Genomic DNA, 22,172 nt, shown 5'->3' with positions numbered 1-22,172 from the left:
TCTGTATTCCTAGCCTTTGGGTAGCCTTTTTCCCAGTCACACCATGAGGTCCGCAGAGCAGTGAGTCCCCCTCCTGCAGTACAGATCTCCATCGTGCCCGGCTCTCGGGGATGCTGGTTGCCTGTTAACTTATCTGGGAGTGAGCTGGGCTAGTGATGCTTTGGGACTGGCATGGTGGCTGAGGCTTTAGTGCTCTACACTAGTGCTCCACGCTTAGCTCAGGCCATCCTCTTCTTTGTCTTTTTGTAGCTGGTCTCCCCAAGGCCCCAGAACTACAGCAAAGCCCAGAAACCCTGTTCTCACAGGTAGCCTTGAAGGAAGAGAAGTGTGGTAGGCCTGGGTGTAAGGTAGCCCGTGCACCGAGATAGACACCACCTGTACTGCTCCAGGGGTCAGGAGAGCCACCCTTCACAAGTCCCAAGAAACAATCCTGACACACTGTCAAGTATGGGTGACGCTCGCAGTAGTCAGGTATAGACCCCTCCCCGTTGACTTTCGAATTCACTTGTAAGCCTGGCCAGTTTCAACAGGTTTGTGGTAGAACTGTATTGCCGGGTGAGCCTGACATACAGCTTTGCTTTAATCAGGTTTTTAGTAGAGAAAGACGCCATTTCTTCCCCTTCCCGGCCTATTCTGCAAACGGCAAGGCCCAGCTGAAGCTGGCTTACGGTCTACTGACAGACTGCTATTTAAGCCTCCTGTGGAAGCCGCCTCTGGCTCTGCTTGGTGAGTTGAGCCTCCCTGTCTGAGCTGTCTAGAGTCGAGGCAAGTCCAGTGCATCCATGATGGCCCCATCAACTTCCGCCCATTTTCCTGCTAAGTGCAGTGTTTCCATCCCTGGCTGGCCACATGCCCATTCAAGGGCCCCGTCCTGGCACACAGGGCACAACTGAAGGAAATGTTCTGCTATGTACAGCACTCCTGTGTGGGAACCGGCTGTGGATCACGGTGGAAATCTTAGCACAGTACCTATCTGTGTGGTGTCACTGAGTCCCAGGGCTTCCCTCTACATGTCCCATTCCTGCCCCTTCGGGAGCACGTGGGGTAGGGGGGCTGAGATGAGATCTCTTATAGCTCAGACTGGCCTTGAACTCCTGATCCTCTCGCCTCTACCTCCCAAGTGCAGTGATACAGGTGTGTGCCACCACACAGACAGAGCCCTATTCTGTGGCCCCGGGAGGGCTCCCTGGGCTCGGAACACTTTGCTGGGCTATTGTGAAAATTAAATGAGATCGTTGGTTGAGGGCTCACCGTAAACCTGAATCCCCACTATCAATGTTTTTACTTTAGCCTGACTGCTTAGCCTGTTGTCTGCGACATAATAAATCTTCAGTGAATTATTTATGGAGTCAGTGAGGGAGCTAGCTCTCCAGTAATTGTCTTTCACTGTTTATGGATTTGTTCTTTTTTTTTTTTTTTTTTTTTTCTTTTTTTTTTTTTTCAGAGCTGGGGACCGAACCCAGGGCCTTGCGCTTGCTAGGCAAGTGCTCTACCACTGAGCTAAATCCCCAACCCCGGATTTGTTCTTTATCTTTGTGTGTTTGTCTTCAGGCAGGATTTTGCTAGTTACCCAGACTGGCCTTACTTCTGAGCTAAAGTGACTATCGTCTTAGTGTAGGTGGGACTTCTAGAAGTGCCACCACACCCAGCTTAATTGTGTCCTGCCCCCTACACCACCCTGCTTTGTCTCAGCCTTTAAAAGTATTAGGTTGAATACTGAGACTGCAGGACTCAGTTCGATGGTACAGGCCTGGACTTCCAGCACTCCAGAGACTGAGGTGGGAGGGTCTGCAAGGTCGAAGTTTTGAGCTAAAAAGGCAAGACCCTGTCTCAGACAGGCAGAAACGGTAAAGAGCAAACAGTGAATTTTAGTGCCCCTTCCTGCCTTTCCTGGTCCCACATCAGCCCTTATTTGAGCTTGGACCCCCTTGTAGCTACCTTCTGCCTGTTTCCTGTGTGGTCAGCGAGCCCAGGCCTCAGAACGAGCTGGTGCTAAACATGTTCGGCACCTGGGTTATCTGTTGCATGGCAGCTGAAGGTAGCCATGAAACCTGCCCCACCTGAAGAACAGTGGCAAACAAATGCTGTGTGTAGCACCCGTGGTGGCCAGACGTGTTGAGAGCACACACAGTGTTGTGGAAGATCCTGACTTGTCAGCTAGGCAGCAGTACAGGAACATTTAAAGGAAAAGTTCTGCGTTTTGCATAGGATGTGTTTTCTAGATTGGGGAGAGCAGAGAACAGACCTCCTGTGGAAAGGGGACAAGAGAACGATACAGCCTTTGGTAGGGGCTGGGGCTGCTGGGAAGATTCATTCAGGGAGGGAGATAATGGTCTGTTTGGTTTGCTTTGGTCAGCCTAGACAAGCCTTGAACTCAGCAGTCCAACTGTCTCTGCTTCTTCGGTGCTGGGATTACAGGTTTGAGCTTTTTGTTATTTTAAGTCAACTCTGCTATTAAACAAGATGGCATATTAGGACTTTATAGCTTCAGGGGCTTGCTTGGTGCTACTTCCTTCCCCAGTCCTCCCCAGCTGCCAGGTTATGTTGTCCAGCCAGGAACAGTCTGCTTCCCCTGCTCCTTGAATGCCACCCTGCGCCCTGTTCAGAATGCCTTCTCTGTGCTTAATGCTCCCAATGCTGGGAAGAAAGCATGGCGTGTTGACTGACAGAATCCAAATGCCTGGGGCTACGTATGCTATGACTCAAGGTTGTCACTGGAGCTTTGTGCTTGCCCCATGGGGCTGGTTCCCAGAAGGGCTGATGAAGGCTAGCTGTATATAAACCACCATTCTGTCCTCCAGAACCTGCTACTTTACAGTGCATAAATCCTCTCAGCTCGCACAGCAGTCTCCAGCTCTATGGGCCCGTAAGACTTTCCTTCCTTCCTCTGCCTGTCAGCTCCACTGTGGCCGAGCTTCTGTATTCTGCATGGGAGCCACATTCCTGGGGACAGTAAGGCTTCTTTCATTGACAGCAAGTGGGATCAGAATTATTGGAAAAGTCCCAATCTGCAGTTTCACAGCGATATTCTCTGGCCTCTGCGGCCACCTCATGATGTGACTGTTAAGACATTAGCCTCAAATGAAGGCAGAGGAGAGGGGAAGGGCGAGCACAGACAGAAGAGAAATTCTCGCTTTAGAATTGGTGTTCAGTCTCTCCTCCATCTTCCCTATTCGTCTATTTGAGACAGGGTTCTCAAATATGTAGTTCTGCCTGGCTTAGAACTTACAGATATCCACTTGTGTCTGCCTTCCCCATACTGGCTTTAAAGACGTGCTACCACACTTGGCTTCCTCTTTCCTCCTTAAGACCAGACTGGGTCTTATTACGCTGGCCTGCCTGCCTCCTTCAAAGTCTTGGGTGTGCACTACCACACTGTGCTTTTAGTTTTGGTTTTGGTTGGTTTTGCTTTGTTTTGTTTTGAGGCATGATGTCACAAATATCCTAAGCTGACCTACAGTTTGAACTCCATCTGCCTCAGCCTCCCATGCCAGTGCCACCATGCCACCATGCCCACATATACATGCTCAGCATGTGAACCTCGTCATCCTCTCCTCCCTCCCTCCTTTAGCTTCGTTTGCAAAGCTGTGAGGTTCCTTGTGTCCTCACTGAATCCAGACTAGGTGAAGAGGCTGAGCCCAGAGCTGCTACAGCGCGACCTTTTCATCTTAGAGGTGAGAGCCAGGCTGAAGGGTCTTGTCTCTGCCATGGTTCCAGGTCCCTGGCTAATACAGACAACTGTCTGGTAAATGGGGCTCACAGGTGGAGTTAACTTTGATTAACTGAAAGCCAGAGGGTGAAAGCTATACAAGTTCACACAGGAATTCCCTGGGCACTTGGAAACTGAGGGGTCCTGTTTTCCCCTATGTCCTTGTGCCTCCCCTTTCCCTTTCTTGCCCCCCCCCCGGAGCTGGGGACCGAACCCAGGGCTTTGTGCTTGCTAGGCAAGCACTCACTGAGCTAAATCCCCAACCCCTCTTTCTTGCCCTTTTAAGGGCTGGTAAGTCCCTCTCCTAGAGTGGGTTTGTAGCACTGTTTCCTTAGCCTGTTTGCTGGTTAGGGTGTCGGTTTCCATCTCCTTGACTGTGCGCAGTGCTTCCTTGTCTGTGTTCTGGCACTATGGCCATCTTGAGCATAGTTCATAGGTGCTGGGTTCGAATTCACCTGGAACTCAGCATCTGAGAGACTGATGGGAGGCTCTCTCTGGATCTTCGCTTGTGTGTGCTGTGCATCCCTCTCCAGTTCTACCCACCCCACCACTGGGGATGTGTGTGGGTTCCATGGGGTCATTGCATTACGCTACAGGAGTCTCCAGTTGTATTGAACCTGCCTCAAGGCTGATTTGTTGCAGTTAGTTCTGACTTTGGAGCAGTGGCAAGTGGGGGATTTGGTCACTTACCTTTGCAGTACTGGGGATCAAACTTAGGACTGTGCCATGCTCTGCCACTGAGCTCTAGGTCCTCATTGTCACTAGGCCCCTTTCCTACTTAGTTTCCCTCCCTACTCTGTCTGGACCTGCCTCCATTTAAGAACAGCTGATGTGACCCCAAACCCTTCCCGGGCAGAAAGATGAGCTTAGAAAGGCTAAGGAGCCATAGCCCACAGGACCAGGGAAAGGGAGACTGTGTTCCCCCTGTGGTTCTCCTTTCTAACAGTGTTGTGTCTTTTCTCCTAGAGACAGGGCTGAGCTGCCCACTAGGACAGCCAGACGCAAAAGACAGAGCAGGCTCCATCCCTCACTACCCACACCTGCCCCTCCTCCCCTTCCAACTCCAAGGTCACAAAAGCTATAAAAAATCCCCAGGGGAGCTCCTGGCTCCTTAAGGCAGCCCTGAAATAATGTCTTTTCCTTAAAGAAATGTGATCCACTTCCTGATGCTGTGGATAGACAATGTCCTCTGGAGAACGCTGGGCCCTGGAGACTTCACAGGCCAGTCCCCTATGTGGGCCTGTGTGTCTGCAGATGAAGGCAGGAGCTCCAGCTGATGTTTTCCTATACTCAGCACCCAGGAAGCTGTCTCCTGGTGGAAAAACACAAGGGAATTTTACAGTCCCACGCCTGGCCACTGAAATGTTCCTCAACTTGAATTCTCCCATTGCTGCGACAAAGGAGTTGTTGTTTGCCTCTGAGGATTGGCCCTGTTTGAACAACAGTTGATTTATGACTCCAACCTGAACTTGATGTGGCAGTCCTCCAGGACCACCTCCCAGCCCGCCCTCCTCTTTGCCCACCTGATTGGCAGGAGGTGGATGGTGAGGAGGGACAGGTTGCTAAGCAGCCTGGCTTCTACATTGTGCCCTTGCAATTTGAATGAATAGCCACAGTGTTCAGAAGAGGGGGATTTTGGGTCGTCTCAGAATCAGGAGGGACTTTCTGGGGAAGGGGTCTGGTCTTGGCACAGGGCCATGCCTGACTTGGGAGGGAGTTTGGACTCTCCACACCCCTTCCCTTCCTTCCTTGGTGCCAGGGCTCTGTGGCTGTTCTCATGTGGAGATCCTATTGTCTTATCACGTCCCTCACCAAGCAAAGGAAGGACACCAGACCTGACACCTTTAGTGAACTTCTCTGCCATTTAAACACCATCTCCTCTTGGCACTAAATGTCCCTGATCTTACTGAGTTCAAGTACGTTTGGGTCAGCAGAGGCAAGGGTGCGGCTTTAAGCCTGTAACTTAGCTGTCAGCCTCTCAACTTTGGTTTGGTTTAGAGAAGCAGTGAAGTCAGACATTTGTAGTCAGTGTTTAAAAAAAAAAAGTGTTTCTCTGGACAGAATATAAAACCAGTGTAAGGAGAGAGAAGGGTCAAGGAAAGCCAGGAAGACTGGGACCACCTCAAGCTGGGGGGCTTGGGCAGCTTCATTTAGTCCCTGAAGGGCTTCTTCGAGCTACCCCTTAATGCTCATGATATGCTCATAATGCTGATGGTTTGAAATAAAATAAAAGCAAACTCCCAGGAGCCATCGGTCTCCAGAGTTGGGCTTTACGGGAGGGTCTCCCAAAGGATGTGATTGGATAAGCCCTCCCAGCCCAGGGGAGCCATGGGCAAGGCACAGTCACACAGGTGGCAGGGGCACTCACCTATGGCTCACCCAAATGGCTCAATGCTGTTCCCTCCTGGGGGTCAGAATTGTAGGGTGCTGGGAGCCTTGAAGCACTGCTCAGTGTTAGCACGCTGCCAGTACTCACCCGTTCAACCTCCATGATGATTCAGGTGTCTCGGTGAAGAGAGTGACTGTGGCCCAGGAGCCCAGCTTACCTTTGTGTGTTTCTTTCTCTCCACAGGATAACACAGAAGCAGAGAAGCGGGATCCCCAGGAATTAGTGGGTGAGTACCCTAAGGTCACACTTCTGAGCCTTTCCCTGAGCAGCTGGCTTATTTACGCCAAGCCTCTGTTCTTTGGGGCATCTCACTGCTGTGAGCAGTTTCCCTTCACACTACGAGACCTTTGGCATTTCCTAGGGTGACTGGGTGAGACCTCCAGGCAACGTCTTTGAAAATGGCATTCTGTGTGCGCTTTTCTGGGCTTTGGTTGGTTGCCATGTTGTCAGGGGAGTTCAGAGCCCCTAGCAGCTGGCAGCTCATCTTGGTCTTTGTTTCTTTCACTTGTGCCCTGGGCCTGACCTCTCTGTCTTTATGTCCCCTTACCCCAACCACCATATTCATGTTGCTAAAGAAGTTGGCATGGGCCCTCCCTCTCCTGGCACTTTGCCTTGTCCCCAGGCGGGAACATGTCTCACAAAATTAGCATATGTGGCCGTTGGTAACTTTGGAGAGCAGAGTAACTTGCAGGAAACCAAATTACATCCCAGCCCTCTGCTAGCCTCTGCACCTCAACCTTCTTAGAAAACCACTGCACTGCTAAGTTTGGCCACTGACTTGGTATTGGCTCCAGAACCCTGAACCAGGGGAAGTTCCTGGTGTCCCCTGTCAGGTTCAGCCTTCCCTCTGCAACAGCCATCTCCTGCTCCCAGGCCACTGTGCTAACTTGAGACAAGTGTGATCCTACTTGGTTTCCTTCTGTTCCCAAAGGACCCCTGCAGAACCACCCTGCACGTCCCCAGTACATTCTGGGCTTGTGCTTTCCTGCCCTGGAGGTTCAAAGCCCAGAAACTTGGCTTGAAAGTGGTCTTTGGGGTCCTGCCCACCTGCCTGTTTTCCAAGAAGTACCCTTTTGCTATGGGTTGTGATGAGTGACTGGTTTTCCATAACTAAGTGCTAGGAATTAGTCATTCTGCTTTGTCTTGGACAAGAATATTAACTGTGTTGATTCTGGGTTTTCGGATAGAGTTCGTCTTATTGAAAAAAAATCAGGGACTATAGAGATGGCACAGTGCTATTCTTGCAAGGGATCCAGGTTCATTTCCCAGCATCCATGTTGGGTGGTTCACAACTTCCTGTAACTCTAGGTACAGGGAGTCCAATGCTGTCTCTGTTCTGCCAGACCTCAGCAGGAACATGCAGACACATGACATACATTGAAGTACATACACATACTCAAACATGTTTACATGCAACTATGTAAATTAAAACCAGGGCTTCCTTAAACCCTAGAATTTGTTCTTTAGAAAATGACACTCGGGGGGGTTGGGGATTTAGCTCAGTGGTAGAGCGCTTGCCTAGCAAGTGCAAGGCCCTGGGTTCAGTCCCCAGCTCCGATAAAAAAAGAAAAAAAAAAAAAGAAAGAAAATGACACTCGGGATATGACAGCTTAAAGGAGGCATGGCACACATCTAATCAGAAGCCAGCGGCCTGGGCAGTGGTTGATACACAAGGCCAGGTGTGGTGGGAACTGAAAGCCTCCTCCATCTGGGCACCACTTCACTCTGCTGTTCACCACTGAGAAACTTCAGGGTTTAGGTCAGAGAGCAGCCTGACCGTGAACCAATACAGCAGTGCCCCCCACTCACACAGCAGTGTCAGATAAGTGGTGGACGTGTTCAGGCATCAGCTGGAATTCTTCCTTAACCAGCTTGGCTCTTTTTCCTCTGGGTTTGCTTTGACTTTTTTTTTTTTTTTTTTAAGATTCATGAGTGTAGCATGGACTGGCTATGACCTGGCTGGTCGTCTACCTTAGCCTCTCAGAGATCTGGTATTGCAAAAACTCAGCTTCTGTACCATGTGTTTGAAATAGCATTATTGAGGTGTAATTTAAAGAGTAAAACCTGTGAGTTTACGTGTGCTGTTGTTAGATTTGATAGGCATTTGTATCTGTACTAGTCGTACCAGACCGGTTACAAGCAGACACCTCCACCCTCCTTAGTTCCTGGTGCTCAGCTCCCCTGGGCAGGTGTCTTCCTTCAGTCTCAAGTAAGAAGTGATCTTGACCCCTATTTTAAGTTTCATATGAAGTAGGCCCATTGGCAAACACGTAGGTTGGATCATTCTGCTATGAGGGCCTTCCTGTGCGTGAGAGGATGCTGAGCAGAATTGCCACCTGCCCATAAGTGTCCCTTTGAGGACACGCTGAGTGCCTGGTGCAGATGGCTGCTTTCCCGCCTGGCTTTCCGTTTATGCAGGTTCCTGAGAGTTCCATGCACACTGCTGAGCATGGGAATTCCTCTACATTTGTCTGTTGTGACTAAGGAACCTCTCAATATAGCTGACATAGTCTGTTTATGTCCTCTGTTGTGGTGGACACAGTACATTGTCATCTGCATAGGGTTAGCACTCTTTTGCTCTTTGAGGAGCGGGTGGTAAGTCAGCTCTTCAGCAGAGTGGCTTTAAAAGAACAAGCAAAGAGCCAAGAACCCAACTCACAGGCTTCACCAGTGCTGTACTCCTGACAGCTGCCGGCCCCACGGGCCTGAAACCGTGTTAGATGTGGAGTGGTCTTCAGATCACTCGGGAGCCTCCTGCTGGTTAGTATCCTGCAGGCTTCCTCCCACTGGGCTTTCTGCCCCTGCTCCTCCCTGCCGTAGCCTAAGTCCCTGGAACTAGCTGCTCTGCCCAGAGTCCTACCTGGTGGCCGTGGACACTGCAGATATTTTCTGACAGAGGCATTAGCAGGGCAGGACTTATGCTTGCAGCAGGCTTGCAAGTATTAAATGCAGCTGCTCCCAGCAGAGCAGAGCAGCTAAGGCACAGGCACTGCCCAAGTGTCTGCGGGCACACGGCTTGACACTTCCAGAGACGGTTAGGGGCTCTGGCCACTCTGCAGGGCAGCTGCTCTCTCTGTACTGAATACTTTCTAGGTTTTAGGAAAGAGTCATTCACGCCTGTCCTCAAGTCTCTGCTGTATACTTTTATTGTCCAGAATATGTCACCTTCTTGTCATTTACCCAGGGACTCTTGTTCCTACCTTAGTTCACAGGGGCTCCCTCCTCCCATCAGTCACACTCTACCCCTTATGTCCCAGAGGCTGGAGGTTGCCACAGTAACTGTGGCACACCCTGTTTTTCTAAAAAGCTTTCCTGGCAAATGCCAAAGGGCACTCTTTGTCTGTGTCACATGCACATATGCCCTCTGTGGCCCAGTGCCTGCCAAGGCCTTCTTGGTTTTGTGATGAATACTCACAAAATGCTCTAACCAGCTCTTTCCACTCGCTTCCCCTCTCGGCTGGCCTCTGTAGTCTGACGTCAGACCTAGAACTTCTGCTTATCCCCGGGGCTGGGGAAAAGTAAGAATCGAGATTTGGCTTGACAGCCTGCCAGAGCTAGGTAGTGCCCTGCCTGAGGGTAAGTTGGGAGATGGCAGAAAGGAACGGGGCAGCAGCAAGTGTGTACTCCCCTCGAAGAGACCGTTCTTGGCTGCTATTGCATCTCAGGCCTACAGCGACCTCTGATCCATCGCCCAGCCCATGCTTAGGGTGTGTCTAGTTACAACCCACTGGGGCACCGAAGCCCGGTACTGTACTTGTGCTTTAAGGCTGCTTCAGGCCTGACCCCTGGCCTCTGTGTTCATAGTGTACACAGGCCCAGTCCACCGGAGCTGACCTGGAAGTCATTAGTCTTTGGCTTACTGAGCACTGCGTTTGTCATAGCGATGGTAGCTATGCAGAGATCAAAACACCTTATCTGCTAAGAAGAAAACAGTAACCCATGCTGGGTGCATGACGCACACTTGCAGCCCAGCCAATCCAGAGACTGAAGAGGAAGAGTTGCTTGAGCCCAGGAGTCTGGGCCAGCCTGAGACCCTGAGAGGGGTTTCCCCCTACAGACACCTAAGTTTTCTCTCTCTCTCTCTCTCTCTTCCCTGTTTTGTTTTGTTTTAATCTCTTAAAACCTGGGATTATTTTAAAATCATGACTGGAGGGGAGACTCAGCAGTTAACACATTCTGCTCTGGACAGGACCCATGTCTGGAGGTCACAACCTCCGGTAAATGTCACCTCCAGGGGATCTAATGCCCTCTCTGGACTCCGAGGGCACTTGTACTCACACAGGCAAAGAACAAATTTTTAAAAGTTAAAATCTTTACGAAAACCCAGCCTTGGACTAGAGACCAGGAAGGCCATGCCACCCTCCGCCTTCCCCCAGACTCCCTTCAGGCCTCTAGAGCTGTTCTAGGAAGGGCTTAGGTAAGGGCCTGGCACACAGTAGGTCCTCCAGCAAGTACTCAGCTAGATGCTATTGCTGGTGGCTTTTTGGTTCTTGCCTTCCTCCTGCCCCGCCCTTGCTCTCTGCCGTTTGCTCATGTATGGTTCTTCTCATGAGGAATGTTTCAAAAAGCATGACTGACTCTTAACAATCAGCCCATTGTCTGTGCTGCAGAGCCGACTCTGAGGTCCTGGGGTAGCTGGGGAGGCTGCAGGGAAGGGAATGAGAAGAGGAGGCGAGGCTTGGGTGGGCAGTGGTTCTCTGAGGGGATTGATTGCCCTTGGGAGTTGTGGTTCTTGTGTCAGAATCAGACCTTTTGTTCGGGTCTTTCTATGCACATGCTATTTGGGACCCAAAACATTAGGAACCCGTAACAGTTTCTCATAGCCAACCAGAAAGGGCAGTGCCGAGTGTGAGGCTGACACATGTCTCTCTAGCCCTGCCTAGGTTTAGTTTCTCCACATTGGCAACCTGAGAGTTGCTTAGGCCAGGCAGAATTCACACTGTGGAAATCGGCAAATGCATTTGATTGTGGCTCCTCCCTTCCCCTCCCCCAGGGCTTCCCTGGACTTTCTCTCTCCTTAAAAGCTAGTCGCTGGAGCTTGGTAGGGTGTGTTATTTACATCTGTCCCCTCTACCTGAACTTCCCTTCTCGCAGGTTGACACAAGGGTGGCATCTGAACATTTGATCTCACCTCGGGGACACTCTCCTTGTTCACCTCCCCTTCTGCTTTCACAGCACGGTTCCCTGCTGGAATTGTTCTGTGCTTGTGCTTTTATAGCCCCTGGCCTTTCCTCTCTACACAAGAATCTCCTCTTCTCTCAACAGCTTCCTTTTCTGAAAAGGTCCGCAACATGTCACCAGACGAGATCAAGATCCCACCAGAACCGCCGGGCAGATGTTCAAATCACTTACAAGTAAGCACAGGCCTGGCTGCTGAGGCCCGTGTGACTGAGATGGCCTGGGTTACATTGTCTGCTTATGCTATGGCCTTCAGAGGCCATGGCGGGGAAAGGGACCAAGCTAAACCGCCAGATGGGCAGGAGCCTACAGTCTCAGATACTTCCTATAAGCCAGAACTCAGGGATTGACACCCATTGCCACACCTGTCATGTGCTGCCCTCTTGTGTCCCTGGTCGGCCCTCACTGAGCCAGGGCACTTCTTAGGGAAATTTGCCAGGTAACTGAGGCTCCAGAGTGTAACATAAATTGCACTCGTGTACCATGCAGCGCTTAGATGCACAGTTTCCGTCTTTGTGTTCCTGATTCAGCAGCTTCTGCCCTCACACCTGACCTGAGTAAGGCTTTAAGTGCCTGAAGAACAGAAGCTGTTCATCTGTGCAGTGATCCATGGGACATAGGAACTTAGTAAACAGATTTCACCCATGTTTGTTTCTCCTTGTTCCCCTGTGAATGGGACGTTTCAGTTAACTACAGGGCAGATAGGTGCCCAAGGCTACATAACTATGAGCCTTTTCCACCTGCCCTGCCTTTGATCCTGCAGCTTCTTCTGGGTGCCCCCAGCTATGGAACCAGCCCATGGCCCCACCCAAGCGGATGGATGACTAATGGGTCCTCGGGCTGAGGAATGCAGGAGTCCAGGAGACGACGGGGCACCTTGGAGTCTCTTCCTTTCCCAGAAGTCTCCTCCCTTGGCTAAGCTGTCTGCCTCCCTCCCCTTCACCCCCAGGATGGCGTCACTCTCCATGCCAAACAAGTTTAAGCCTGTGAGGACAGTTCCAGAGGCCTGCCAAGCAGAAGCAGCCAGCCACCCCGAGCGTGGTCTGTTTTGTTTTGTTTGGATTTTGTTTTTTGAAACAGGATTTCTTCCTGGCTGTCCTGGAACTCACTCTGGAGACCAGGCTAGCCTCAAACTCAGATCCATCTGTCTGTGCCTCCCCGGTGCTAGGATTAAAGGTGGGCACCACTGCTACTGGCCTTCAGAGCTCTTAAGTTCAGACTGTTTCTTCTTTGACTATTTATTTATTGATCCTATTGGGGGTAGGAACCATGACATTTAAACAAACATCAAAACCTGTGATAGACCAGCTGTAAGGCAGGGTTCACCGCAAGCTGCTGAGCCTTCTGTGGAAGGGCTCCCTGCAGTGCCCACACTGCCAGCTTCTCCCTCCACGGTAACCACCTGCTCTGCAGACCTCTCAGGCATCAGCACGCCTGTCTCAGCAGGAAGCTGGATTTGGCCTTCTGACCGGGGGAGTGGTCACCTCTTCTAAAAGGTGCCTGGGGGTACTACCAGGACCTCTAGTCCTTCCCTCCTCTAGCAGGCGAAGTGTTCCCTCAGGGAAGCCACAGTTGGCCCTTGAATTAGAACAGGAATCCTGTTCCTGGCTCAGAGCTCTCTTCTCAGAGGAGGCTCTGCCCTGAGTTGAGTCTGGGCTTCTTCACTGGTGGCAGCAGGTGACATTGAAGCCATCAGTTTTAAGGATTCTATTGCTGTGATTAAAAACCCCAGCTAAGGGGCTGGGGATTTAGCTCAGTGGTAGAGCGCTTACCTAGGAAGCGCAAGGCCCTGGGTTCGGTCCCCAGCTCCGGAAAAAAAAGAACCAAAAAAAAAAAAAAAAAAACCCAGCTAAACTGGGCACTGGGAGCTCACACTTTCAATCCTAGCCCTCGGGAGGCAGAGACAGGCAGACCTCTGGGTTTGAGGCCAGCCTGGTCTGTCTATAGAGTAAGTTCCAGGACAGCCTGGGCTCAAAAAACAAAAAAACAAACAAACAAACAAAAAAACCAGAACAGACTCGCCTACAGACCAGTCTTACAAGGACATTTTTTTTTCTTTTCTTTATTTCTTTTTTTTTAAGATTTACTTATTTACTTATGTATGAGTACACTGTCACTGTCCTCAGACACACCATGAGAGGGCATCGAATCCCATTACAGATGGTTGTGAGCCACCGTGTGGTTGCTGAGAATTGAACTCAGAACCTCTGGAAGAGCAGTCAGTGCTCTTAACCGATGAGCCATCTCTCCAGTCAGAAGACATTTTCTTTTTTCTTTTTTTTTTTTTTCCGGAGCTGGGGACCGAACCCAGGGCCTTGCGCTTCCTAGGCAAGCGCTCTATCACTGAGCCAAATCCCCAACCCCCAGAAGACATTTTCTTAATTAGAATTCCCTCTCCCCAGGTGTCTAGGTTGGTGTCAGGTTGATAAAACCCAGCCAGCACAGCATCTGTTACAGGCTTTGTCCCTTTGGCCTGTATCACCAGCTTGGATGCTGCCAATTGTTTGTTTGTTTGTTTGTTTCCTAGGCCAGGGTCCTTGGAAGGATTTTGCTGAGAGGTTAGATCCTAATCCTTGCTTGTGACCCTCAGTTAACGGACATGAGCCAGCTCTTCCAGACACCACAGAAAGACATTCAAAGGTGGACTCAGCAGCAAAGCATGCACCTGGCCTGCAGTGAAGCCCCAGTTCCATCCCAAGCACCACCTTTTTTTTAAAGGCATCTAGGAAATTTGAGACCAACTACAAAAAAGTCTGTCTCCCTCCTCCGAGGTGATGACACTTTCCCAGGTCTCCTGCGCCTCGGGGCTGCTCATCAGCTCTTAAGAAGTTGCACTCCTCTGTGTCTGGGAGATGATACACAGTTTTGTATTTGTCACTAGGCTTCCAGTGACTTCTGACTTGACCTTTCTCCCACTCTCTACACTGACCATCAAGACTAGCTCAGGAGAAATCAGCCATGCAAACAGACCGATTTGGGCTGGATTTGCCTGTACCTACCTCTGGTCAGACTGTGATTGGAGTCAGGCATTAGATGGCTGGGGTGCAGCAGGATTGTGGGGGATAGGCTCTGTGAAGCTTACCCTCTGTCCCCTCCAAAGGATAAGATCCAGAAGCTCTATGAGCGGAAGATAAAGGAGGGGATGGATATGAACTACATCATCCAAAGGAAGAAGGAGTTCCGGAACCCCAGGTGAGGCAAGACAAACGGTAGACGGGGATCAGGAAAACCTGTGAAGGAAGGCAGGGGAGGAGAGCCCAAAGCGGCTTCACCTAGACTTCCACTGATACTAGGTGCCTGGTAGACACACCAGAGATTTACTCATAAAATACAGGTTCAAGGTGTGCACCAGTCCACCATGATGGCTAAGAGACCTGGCTGGGTTCTGCTCCCCACCCTGGTCCTAAAGGAGGACATTCAACAAGGTAATCAATCACCAGAGAGGTTCTTCCAACTCAGAAAGCTTGGCTTTGGCTCATAGAGAAGGGTTTAGGGACAAGGTGTGTCTGGGTCTATTGTTGTGTCGAGGTATTTGAGATAGGATCCCACTATGTAGTCCTGTCTGGCCTTGAACTCACAGAATCCACCTGCCTCTGCCCCCCAAGTGCTAGAGTTAAAGGTGTGCATCACCCTGCCTGGCTGTGTCCCAGGCTTATTCTTTCAAATGCTCAAACTAGTAAAACACCCAGGGCAGGATGCGCCCTGTGTCAGCAGGGACTGAGCCCAGCCAGTTCTGTGGTCTGAGTGTGGAGGCCCATGCCAACGCCAACTGAAGGCCAGAAGCATCTACAGTAGACATAGCATTCAGATGCTGTCTCGACCGCCTCCTTCTGGCCCCAGCTGCAGCCTGTCTGGGGAGGAGGCAGGCGTCCCATCAGGAGGCTGCATTGGTGGAAGTGATGGGTGAAAAGGCTTCATCCCTTTGTCATCGGTCAGGAGCCGGTGGTTCTGATTCCATACAGGATATGGGACCAGTACAGAGCCTGCTCATGGGTTCTTCTGTTCCCTTTTCAGCATCTACGAGAAACTGATCCAGTTCTGTGCCATTGATGAGCTGGGCACCAACTACCCAAAGGTGCGCACAGGGGGTGGAGCTTGCTGTAGTGGGTGTGGCTTCACGCCATGGAACGTCTGTGGAGTGGCTTGGCTGGTAGTCTGGCAGATGCCAGTGACAGGCTTGGTCTCTGGGTCCCAACCAGTTAGAAGCCAGGACTGGGCCTGTGCCACTGCCACCAGCTGAGCGGATGCTCCTACTCTGCTCTTAGGAGCTTCCTGGCTCTGTGGCTGGTGATCAGGGAGCCGGCTGAAGCCCTGTGCCTTCATGAGGGCTGGGGCCCCGGCCTAGGCAGCTCCTGTGCACTGTGGTGTCGCTCTGACTACAGTTTAACCTCCTCTTTGCAGGATATGTTTGATCCCCACGGCTGGTCTGAAGACTCCTACTATGAGGCATTGGGTAACCTCTGTTAGCTTTCTGTTTATATACTCATCCACACACCCATCCGTCTGTCCATCCAGACAGTGACTTAGGTGACCCATATCTCAGGCCGGGTCTCTGTGCCGGGCCATGTCTACAGGGCTTCTGTGGACAAGACTGAACGTGTCCCTTGCTGGCAAGACTTGGACACAGTACAGACAGATGGAATAGTAACTCCCACACTGATGGCACTGAATTAATGTGAGCAGAGCCGGAAACCTTTGGCAAGCAGAATGCCTGACCTGGCCAAAAGATTGGGAAGGCCCTGTTGAGACCGTTAGAGCAAGGTTTGGAGAGGTGCAGGGGCCAGAATGCCCGGGGCAGAGGAGGTGTGTGTTCTAAGGCCAGGGAACACAGCACAGAGCTGGGAGTAATTTCACAGCCTGAGCCTTGAACCTGTAAGTCCCCGTCACAAGCCCAGAGCTTATAAACCAGGTCCTGGCTCATTAGTGTGTGTATATGTGGCCCTTACAAGTTTTGCCTTATTTTAAGTTAGTTCCCAATATTTCTATTTACAATATAATTCTGTATCTAGCGTTCCTTAGTCAGTAGGGTGGTCGTTCACTGTGAATGAAGCTCAGGAGCAGCCCCCAGACCCTTGGACCAGGCCATGGTCCACGCTGACCAGGGCCTAACACTTCACCCGCTCCAGCGCTGAGCCCATGCAGCCCTTTAGGCCAGTATGAGGAATGCAAGGTCAAGGCAGTGACCTCCTCAGTCACACACTGCTCATGTCTCCACAGCCAAGGCCCAGAAGATTGAAATGGACAAACTGGAAAAGGCCAAAAAGGAGAGAACGAAAGTAAGTAATGACTGACCCTGGGGCGGAGGTGCTGTGAGGTGTGCAGGTCCTGCTGCTGAGTGGAAGAGTCCGCTTCCCAGGCTCCCTGCCACCCCTACCCTTCATGTCTGGTGAGGCCTTGAGCATCCTTGGCCATGGCCTCTGTGATGAGCAGACGGCTGTCTATGGAAACCACTGCTCAGCTGTGGCAGGCTCGGCGTCCCCGGCATTGTGCCCTGCCTTACCCCACTGCAGAGCCCTGGGGGCTTTGCCTCTTATGGCTCAATGATGCCTCCCAGCCTGATTTGAAGTAGCTTTCCTTCTGAGAGTGAGGCTAAGGCCTACTCTGGGTTGTGCATTTCTTGGCCTGCAGAGCTGACCTCCACAGCCAGCTTGTGTGGGTTCCTATGGATCTCATGTCTGAGAGCCACATAAGCCATCAATTTGGACACCAAGCACCACTTCTGTAGCAGTGTCATCAGAGAGGGTCTGCCAGGAGCTTCACGATCCCCAGATTGTCAGCTGGACATGAGAATACACCTCCTCCTACTCTGGTTAGGGCATGAGAATACACCTCCTCCTACTCTGGTTAGGGCATGAGAATACACCTCCTCCTGCTCTGGTTAGGACATGAGAATACACCCCCTCCTACTCTGGTTAGGGCAGGAGAATACACCTCCTCCTACTCTGGTTAGGACATGAGAATACACCTCCTCCTACTCTGGTTAGGACATGAGAATACACCTCCTCCTACTCTGGTTAGGACATGAGAATACACCCCCTCCTACTCTGGTTGGGGCATGAGAATACACCCCTCCTACTCTGGTTGGGGCATGAGAATACACCCCTCCTACTCTGGTTGGGGCATGAGAATACACCTCCTCCTACTCTGGTTGGGACATGAGAATACACCTCCTCCTACTCTGGTTAGGACATGAGAATACACCTCCTCCTACTCTGGTTAGGACATGAGAATACACCTCCTCCTGCTCTGGTTAGGGCATGAGAATACACCCCCTCCTACTCTGGTTAGGACATGAGAATACACCCCCTCCTACTCTGGTTAGGACATGAGAATACACCTCCTCCTCCTACTCTGGTTGGGACATGAGAATACACCCCCCTCCCACTCTGGTTGGGACATGAGAATACCCCCTCCTACTCTGGTTGGGGCATGAGAATACACCCCTCCCTACTCTGGTTGGGGCATGAGAATACACCCCCTCCTACTCTGGTTAGGACATGAGAATACACCTCCTCCTACTCTGGTTAGGACATGAGAATACACCTCCTCCTACTCTCTGAGAATACACCCCCTCCTAGGTTACATGAGAATACACCACCTCCTACTCTGGTTAGGACATGAGAATACACCTCCTCCTACTCTGGTTAGGGCATGAGAATACACCCCCTCCTACTCTGGTTGGGACATGAGAATACCCCCTCCTACTCTGGTTGGGGCATGAGAATACACCCCTCCTACTCTGGTTGGGGCATGAGAATACACCCCTCCTACTCTGGTTGGGGCATGAGAATACACCTCCTCCTACTCTGGTTGGGACATGAGAATACACCTCCTCCTACTCTGGTTAGGACATGAGAATACACCTCCTCCTACTCTGGTTAGGACATGAGAATACACCTCCTCCTACTCTGGTTAGGACATGAGAATACACCCCCTCCTACTCTGGTTAGGACATGAGAATACACCCCCTCCTACTCTGGTTAGGACATGAGAATACACCTCCTCCTACTCTGGTTAGGGCATGAGAATACACCTCCTCCTGCTCTCCTCCTACTCTGGTTAGGACATGAGAATACACCCCCTCCTACTCTGGTTAGGGCTGAATTCCTCACAGCAGCTGTGACCCACAGGAGCCTCCCTTACCTCCAGGCTGAGGGCTGCAAGGCCTGGGGGTGTAACTGACCCTTTCTGAGGCTTTGTGGCCAAGAATGCGGGAGTGGTGTGAGGGGGAGGAACTAGGTTTCTTGTCCCTTTTTAAAACGTGCGTATGTATTTTATGTATATGTGTGTATGCCTGTGACAGAAGAGGGCATGGATGGTTGTGAGCCACCATGTGGGTGCTGGGAACCGAACTCAGGTTCTCTGGATGGAACCACTGAGCCATCTCTCCAGCCCCAAGTTTCTTGTTAACCATTGAATGAATCTCCCCCTTCTTTCTCTTCCTCTCCCCCTAAACCCTAGGCTTAACAAAGGTCTGGGGACCACACCTGTCCTTCTGTGCAGAAGATACACTTCCTCCTGGATGTGAGGAGGAGAGGCCTGGCAGCTGGTTTAGGGGGACAGTGGGTTGGGTGCTGGTCGTGTGTGGTAACTTGTGATGCTGGGAGGGACCCCACATCTGCTGGGAAAGTGTTTGGAAGAGTGACAAAAGCCCCTCAGGCACCTCCCACTCTCCCAAGTGCTCCCAGCCAAGATGGTTTTCAGGGCCTCTTTTGTTTAATGCCGAACTCTTGTGCCCTGGGAGCAGACAGATGGACGGACAGCACAGGAAATGGACACATGTCTCTGCAATGGTCTTATTGTCCTCTCTCCTCTCCAGATTGAGTTTGTAACAGGCACCAAGAAAGGCACCACAACCAATGCCACGGCCACCACCACCAGCACTGCCAGCACAGCTGTCGCAGGTACAGGCTGCTCATCCCATCCTGCACCACCTCAGGGCCTCCAGATAGAGCAGGAGGCTCCTGGGTTTGTCTAGAGAGGGACTGTGCCGGGCTTGGCCTTGCTTACTCTGCCGAGTGTGAGCATAGAAGGCTCCAGATTATTGACTTCCCTCTGGGTTCCTGGACCTAAGCCTGCCTCTGGCCTGCCGGGAAAGGGGCCCTGCCCTTGGGGTCCTATTGGTTGGTGCTGATCTTGACCCCTCTCTTGTATCACCTCTAGATGCCCAGAAGAGGAAGAGCAAATGGGACTCGGCCATCCCCGTGACGACAATAGCGCAGCCCACCATCCTCACCACCACAGCCACCCTGCCAGCAGTGGTCACTGTCACCACCAGTGCCAGCGGCTCCAAGACCACTGTCATTTCTGCCGTGGGTACCATCGTGAAGAAGGCCAAGCAGTGACCAGAGGACACCCAGGACTTGGCAGGACTGTGCAGCCCAGTATCTTCCACCCACTGGGAGGTGCCTCTGTTCGGGACTGATACGCACTCCCCACACGCCTTCCAAGAGGGGCCTCTGACATGCCAGCCGGAAGGACGTCACAGCACAGGCAGTGTGTGCATTGGACAGGGTCTGTGCGTACACCTCTTGGGTCTCACCCAATTAAAAGTACTGCTTCTTGGGTCCTGGCATGTCAGGTGCACTGGCCTCTCCCACGCTGCAAACCTGAAGCTCTAGTGCCCTTCGTAACAGTCAGGATTGTTGCTCAGGATGAACAATGGCCGACAAGCCACGGGAGTACTCAGAGGGGTAGCCCAGGGAGCTGCCATGGTCATTCCCAGTGTATGCCCAGGGCGTGTGCAGGTGGGAGCTCAAGGAGGGGCCACACACAAAACCTTTCCCGTTGTCTATTTTCCTATTCTCCTGATCCAGAAACCAGGTCTGAACAATTCTCAGGCAATAACAGGGGCCGCTGCTCTCTTGGGTGCAGTTAAACACTCCCCACACTGCTTCTGATACACACCCAGGCTTTTGAAATCAGGCCAGATAACAGAGGGCTGGGTGATTCCCAACCTGCCCAGGGCAGGAGCAAAGTGTGGGCACCTGGCCAAGGCCGCCCCAGCCCCTCAGTGCCCAGTGAGTGTGGCCAGCAGGATCCACGCAGTGGGGGAGATGAATCACCTCCTGCTCTGGCCAGGGCTGCCGCTCATTGTTTGTGTGAAGGCGCTGCTCTGGGGAAGGTCTGCCACCCCACCCTTCCTATGTCGTTATCTCTACCCAGCAGCAGCCCTTGGTAGCACCAGCAGCCACTCTGTGGGCCCAAACATTCGCCAGCCCGACACCGGAGGGAAGCTTGTCTTTCGTGCCCTCTGGCAGCTCTCCCTCCCATTCAGCGGAAGGACTGAGTGTCAAAGGAGGAAGTGGGGCTGTGAAGGATCCCACTGCTTCCATGGGACCAACAGAGATGGCCTCTAAGGTTGTGTTGGGTATTTGTGAAATACCCTAAAATGAAAACCCTGTCACTACTGTCGTCCCCTTTTGTCCTTGACTGCATGTGTCCCGAGTACCTCCAGAAAGGTCTACCCTGCAGGAGGCTCGGGACACCCAGGTCTGAGTAGGCAGCTTGGGAGATGAACCAAGGACGCCAACACCTTGGCTCGAGTCCAGTCTGCAGCAGCCCTGAACCAGTCCTGTGGAGCCTCGGAAAACACTACCTAAGGGCTTCATGAGGGGCCTGAGCTTCACAAAGCTGAGCTGAAACCAGCCTCATCCCCACCAAGAACTAATTAGATAGGGTCTCCTGAGCGGGGCTTTGAACGTCTGATCTGCCTCTGCTTCCTGAGTGCTGGGATTGTGAACATGAATCATCACACTTAGTTTGTATGGTCTGAGGGATCGGATCCAGGACTTCCTGCATGCTAGGCAAACGCCAAGTGAGCTACATTCCCAAATTCTACAGGGATCTGTGGGGATGGGATGCTGGGGACCTCCAGACTCTCACTGCTGCCGGTTCAGTCTCCTATCCTGTACCGAGGGACTGCTGCAACCCACATTTATGTAATGTGTGTCCCGCTGTTACCCTAATCGACGGAATCCTCCTCGGGCACGCTCAGAAGCTGGGTGACCCCCACAGGTGTACCTTGAGGCTTGTGACCCAGAAGTCGAGTGGGCAGGAGCCGTCACAGAGTGGTGGGCTGCTCAACACCTCAGGTTGTGGTCACCTGACTCACTTGACACTGCTTGCCCCAGGCTCTTTGTGACTGGCTTACCAAGCCTTGCTTGAGTAAAGCCCACCAATGTTGCCAGTGGTCCTGTGCTGTAGGCGAGTGATGGGCAGGCCGCTGCTGTTTTGTGCTTTACGCTTTTATATATTAGAGTCGTAGTGTGTAGTACTTGGTATCAAACCCAGACTCCCTGTTCTACCACTGAACTAATCCCAGGCTCCAGGCCCTTGTGAAGAGGAGAGAGAGGTTCAGCCCAGAGTAGCCTCAAGTGAGTCTCCTGCCCCTGCCTTCCAAGTGCTGGAATTACAGGTGTACCTCCATACCTGGTTTGGTTTTGTTTGTTTGTTGGGGGCGGGGGTGTTAGGGGTTGAGACAGGATTTCTCTATCACAGCCCTGGTTTTCCTGGAACTCATTCTGTAGACCAGATCCTCCTCCATCTGCCTCCCAAGTGCTGGGATTAAAGCTGTGCACCACCATGCCTGCCTTTGGTTTTGGGTTTTGGTTTTTTTTTTTTTTTTAGAGTTTTGGGACAATGAGGTGGTCTTGTGGATAAAGTGCTGCCACACAAGCACAGGGATCCCAGTGCCCCAGAAGCTGGGCTACATGTGTGCTGGGGGGGCAGGAAAACCCCTCCTCGAAATTTAAGTTGGGAAGCACCCCAGCATCAAGCTCCACCTGTGTGCGAGCGCACGCACACACACACACACACACACACACACACACACACACACACACACATGACGCCTGGACACAATCAAGGTCAGCTCCAAACAACCGGGTTCAAGTG

General features: G+C 51.8%; 1 protein-coding gene across 2 annotated transcripts in view; it reads left to right on the top strand.

Moving 5' to 3' along the window:
* The window catches only part of Sap30bp (SAP30 binding protein), a 34,040-nt gene extending 12,179 nt beyond the window's left edge, over positions 1 to 21,861 (top strand). For both annotated transcript variants that reach the window (XM_032913516.1, XM_032913515.1), the window contains 8 exons: positions 6,282 to 6,324; positions 11,364 to 11,452; positions 14,377 to 14,468; positions 15,291 to 15,351; positions 15,678 to 15,729; positions 16,494 to 16,552; positions 19,096 to 19,180; positions 19,440 to 21,861. In XM_032913516.1, coding sequence (XP_032769407.1) covers positions 6,282 to 6,324; positions 11,364 to 11,452; positions 14,377 to 14,468; positions 15,291 to 15,351; positions 15,678 to 15,729; positions 16,494 to 16,552; positions 19,096 to 19,180; positions 19,440 to 19,621 — 663 coding nt within the window. In that variant the 3' untranslated portion in view covers positions 19,622 to 21,861. The remainder of the gene's footprint in view (positions 1 to 6,281; positions 6,325 to 11,363; positions 11,453 to 14,376; positions 14,469 to 15,290; positions 15,352 to 15,677; positions 15,730 to 16,493; positions 16,553 to 19,095; positions 19,181 to 19,439) is intronic.
* The last annotated feature ends 311 nt before the right edge of the window (positions 21,862 to 22,172 follow it).

This window comes from Rattus rattus, chromosome 9 (assembly GCF_011064425.1).
Source record: "Rattus rattus isolate New Zealand chromosome 9, Rrattus_CSIRO_v1, whole genome shotgun sequence".
NCBI classification, from domain to species: Eukaryota; Metazoa; Chordata; class Mammalia; order Rodentia; family Muridae; genus Rattus; species Rattus rattus.
Note: the sequence above shows the minus strand (reverse complement) of the source record. Positions and strands in the feature narration are given on the sequence as shown.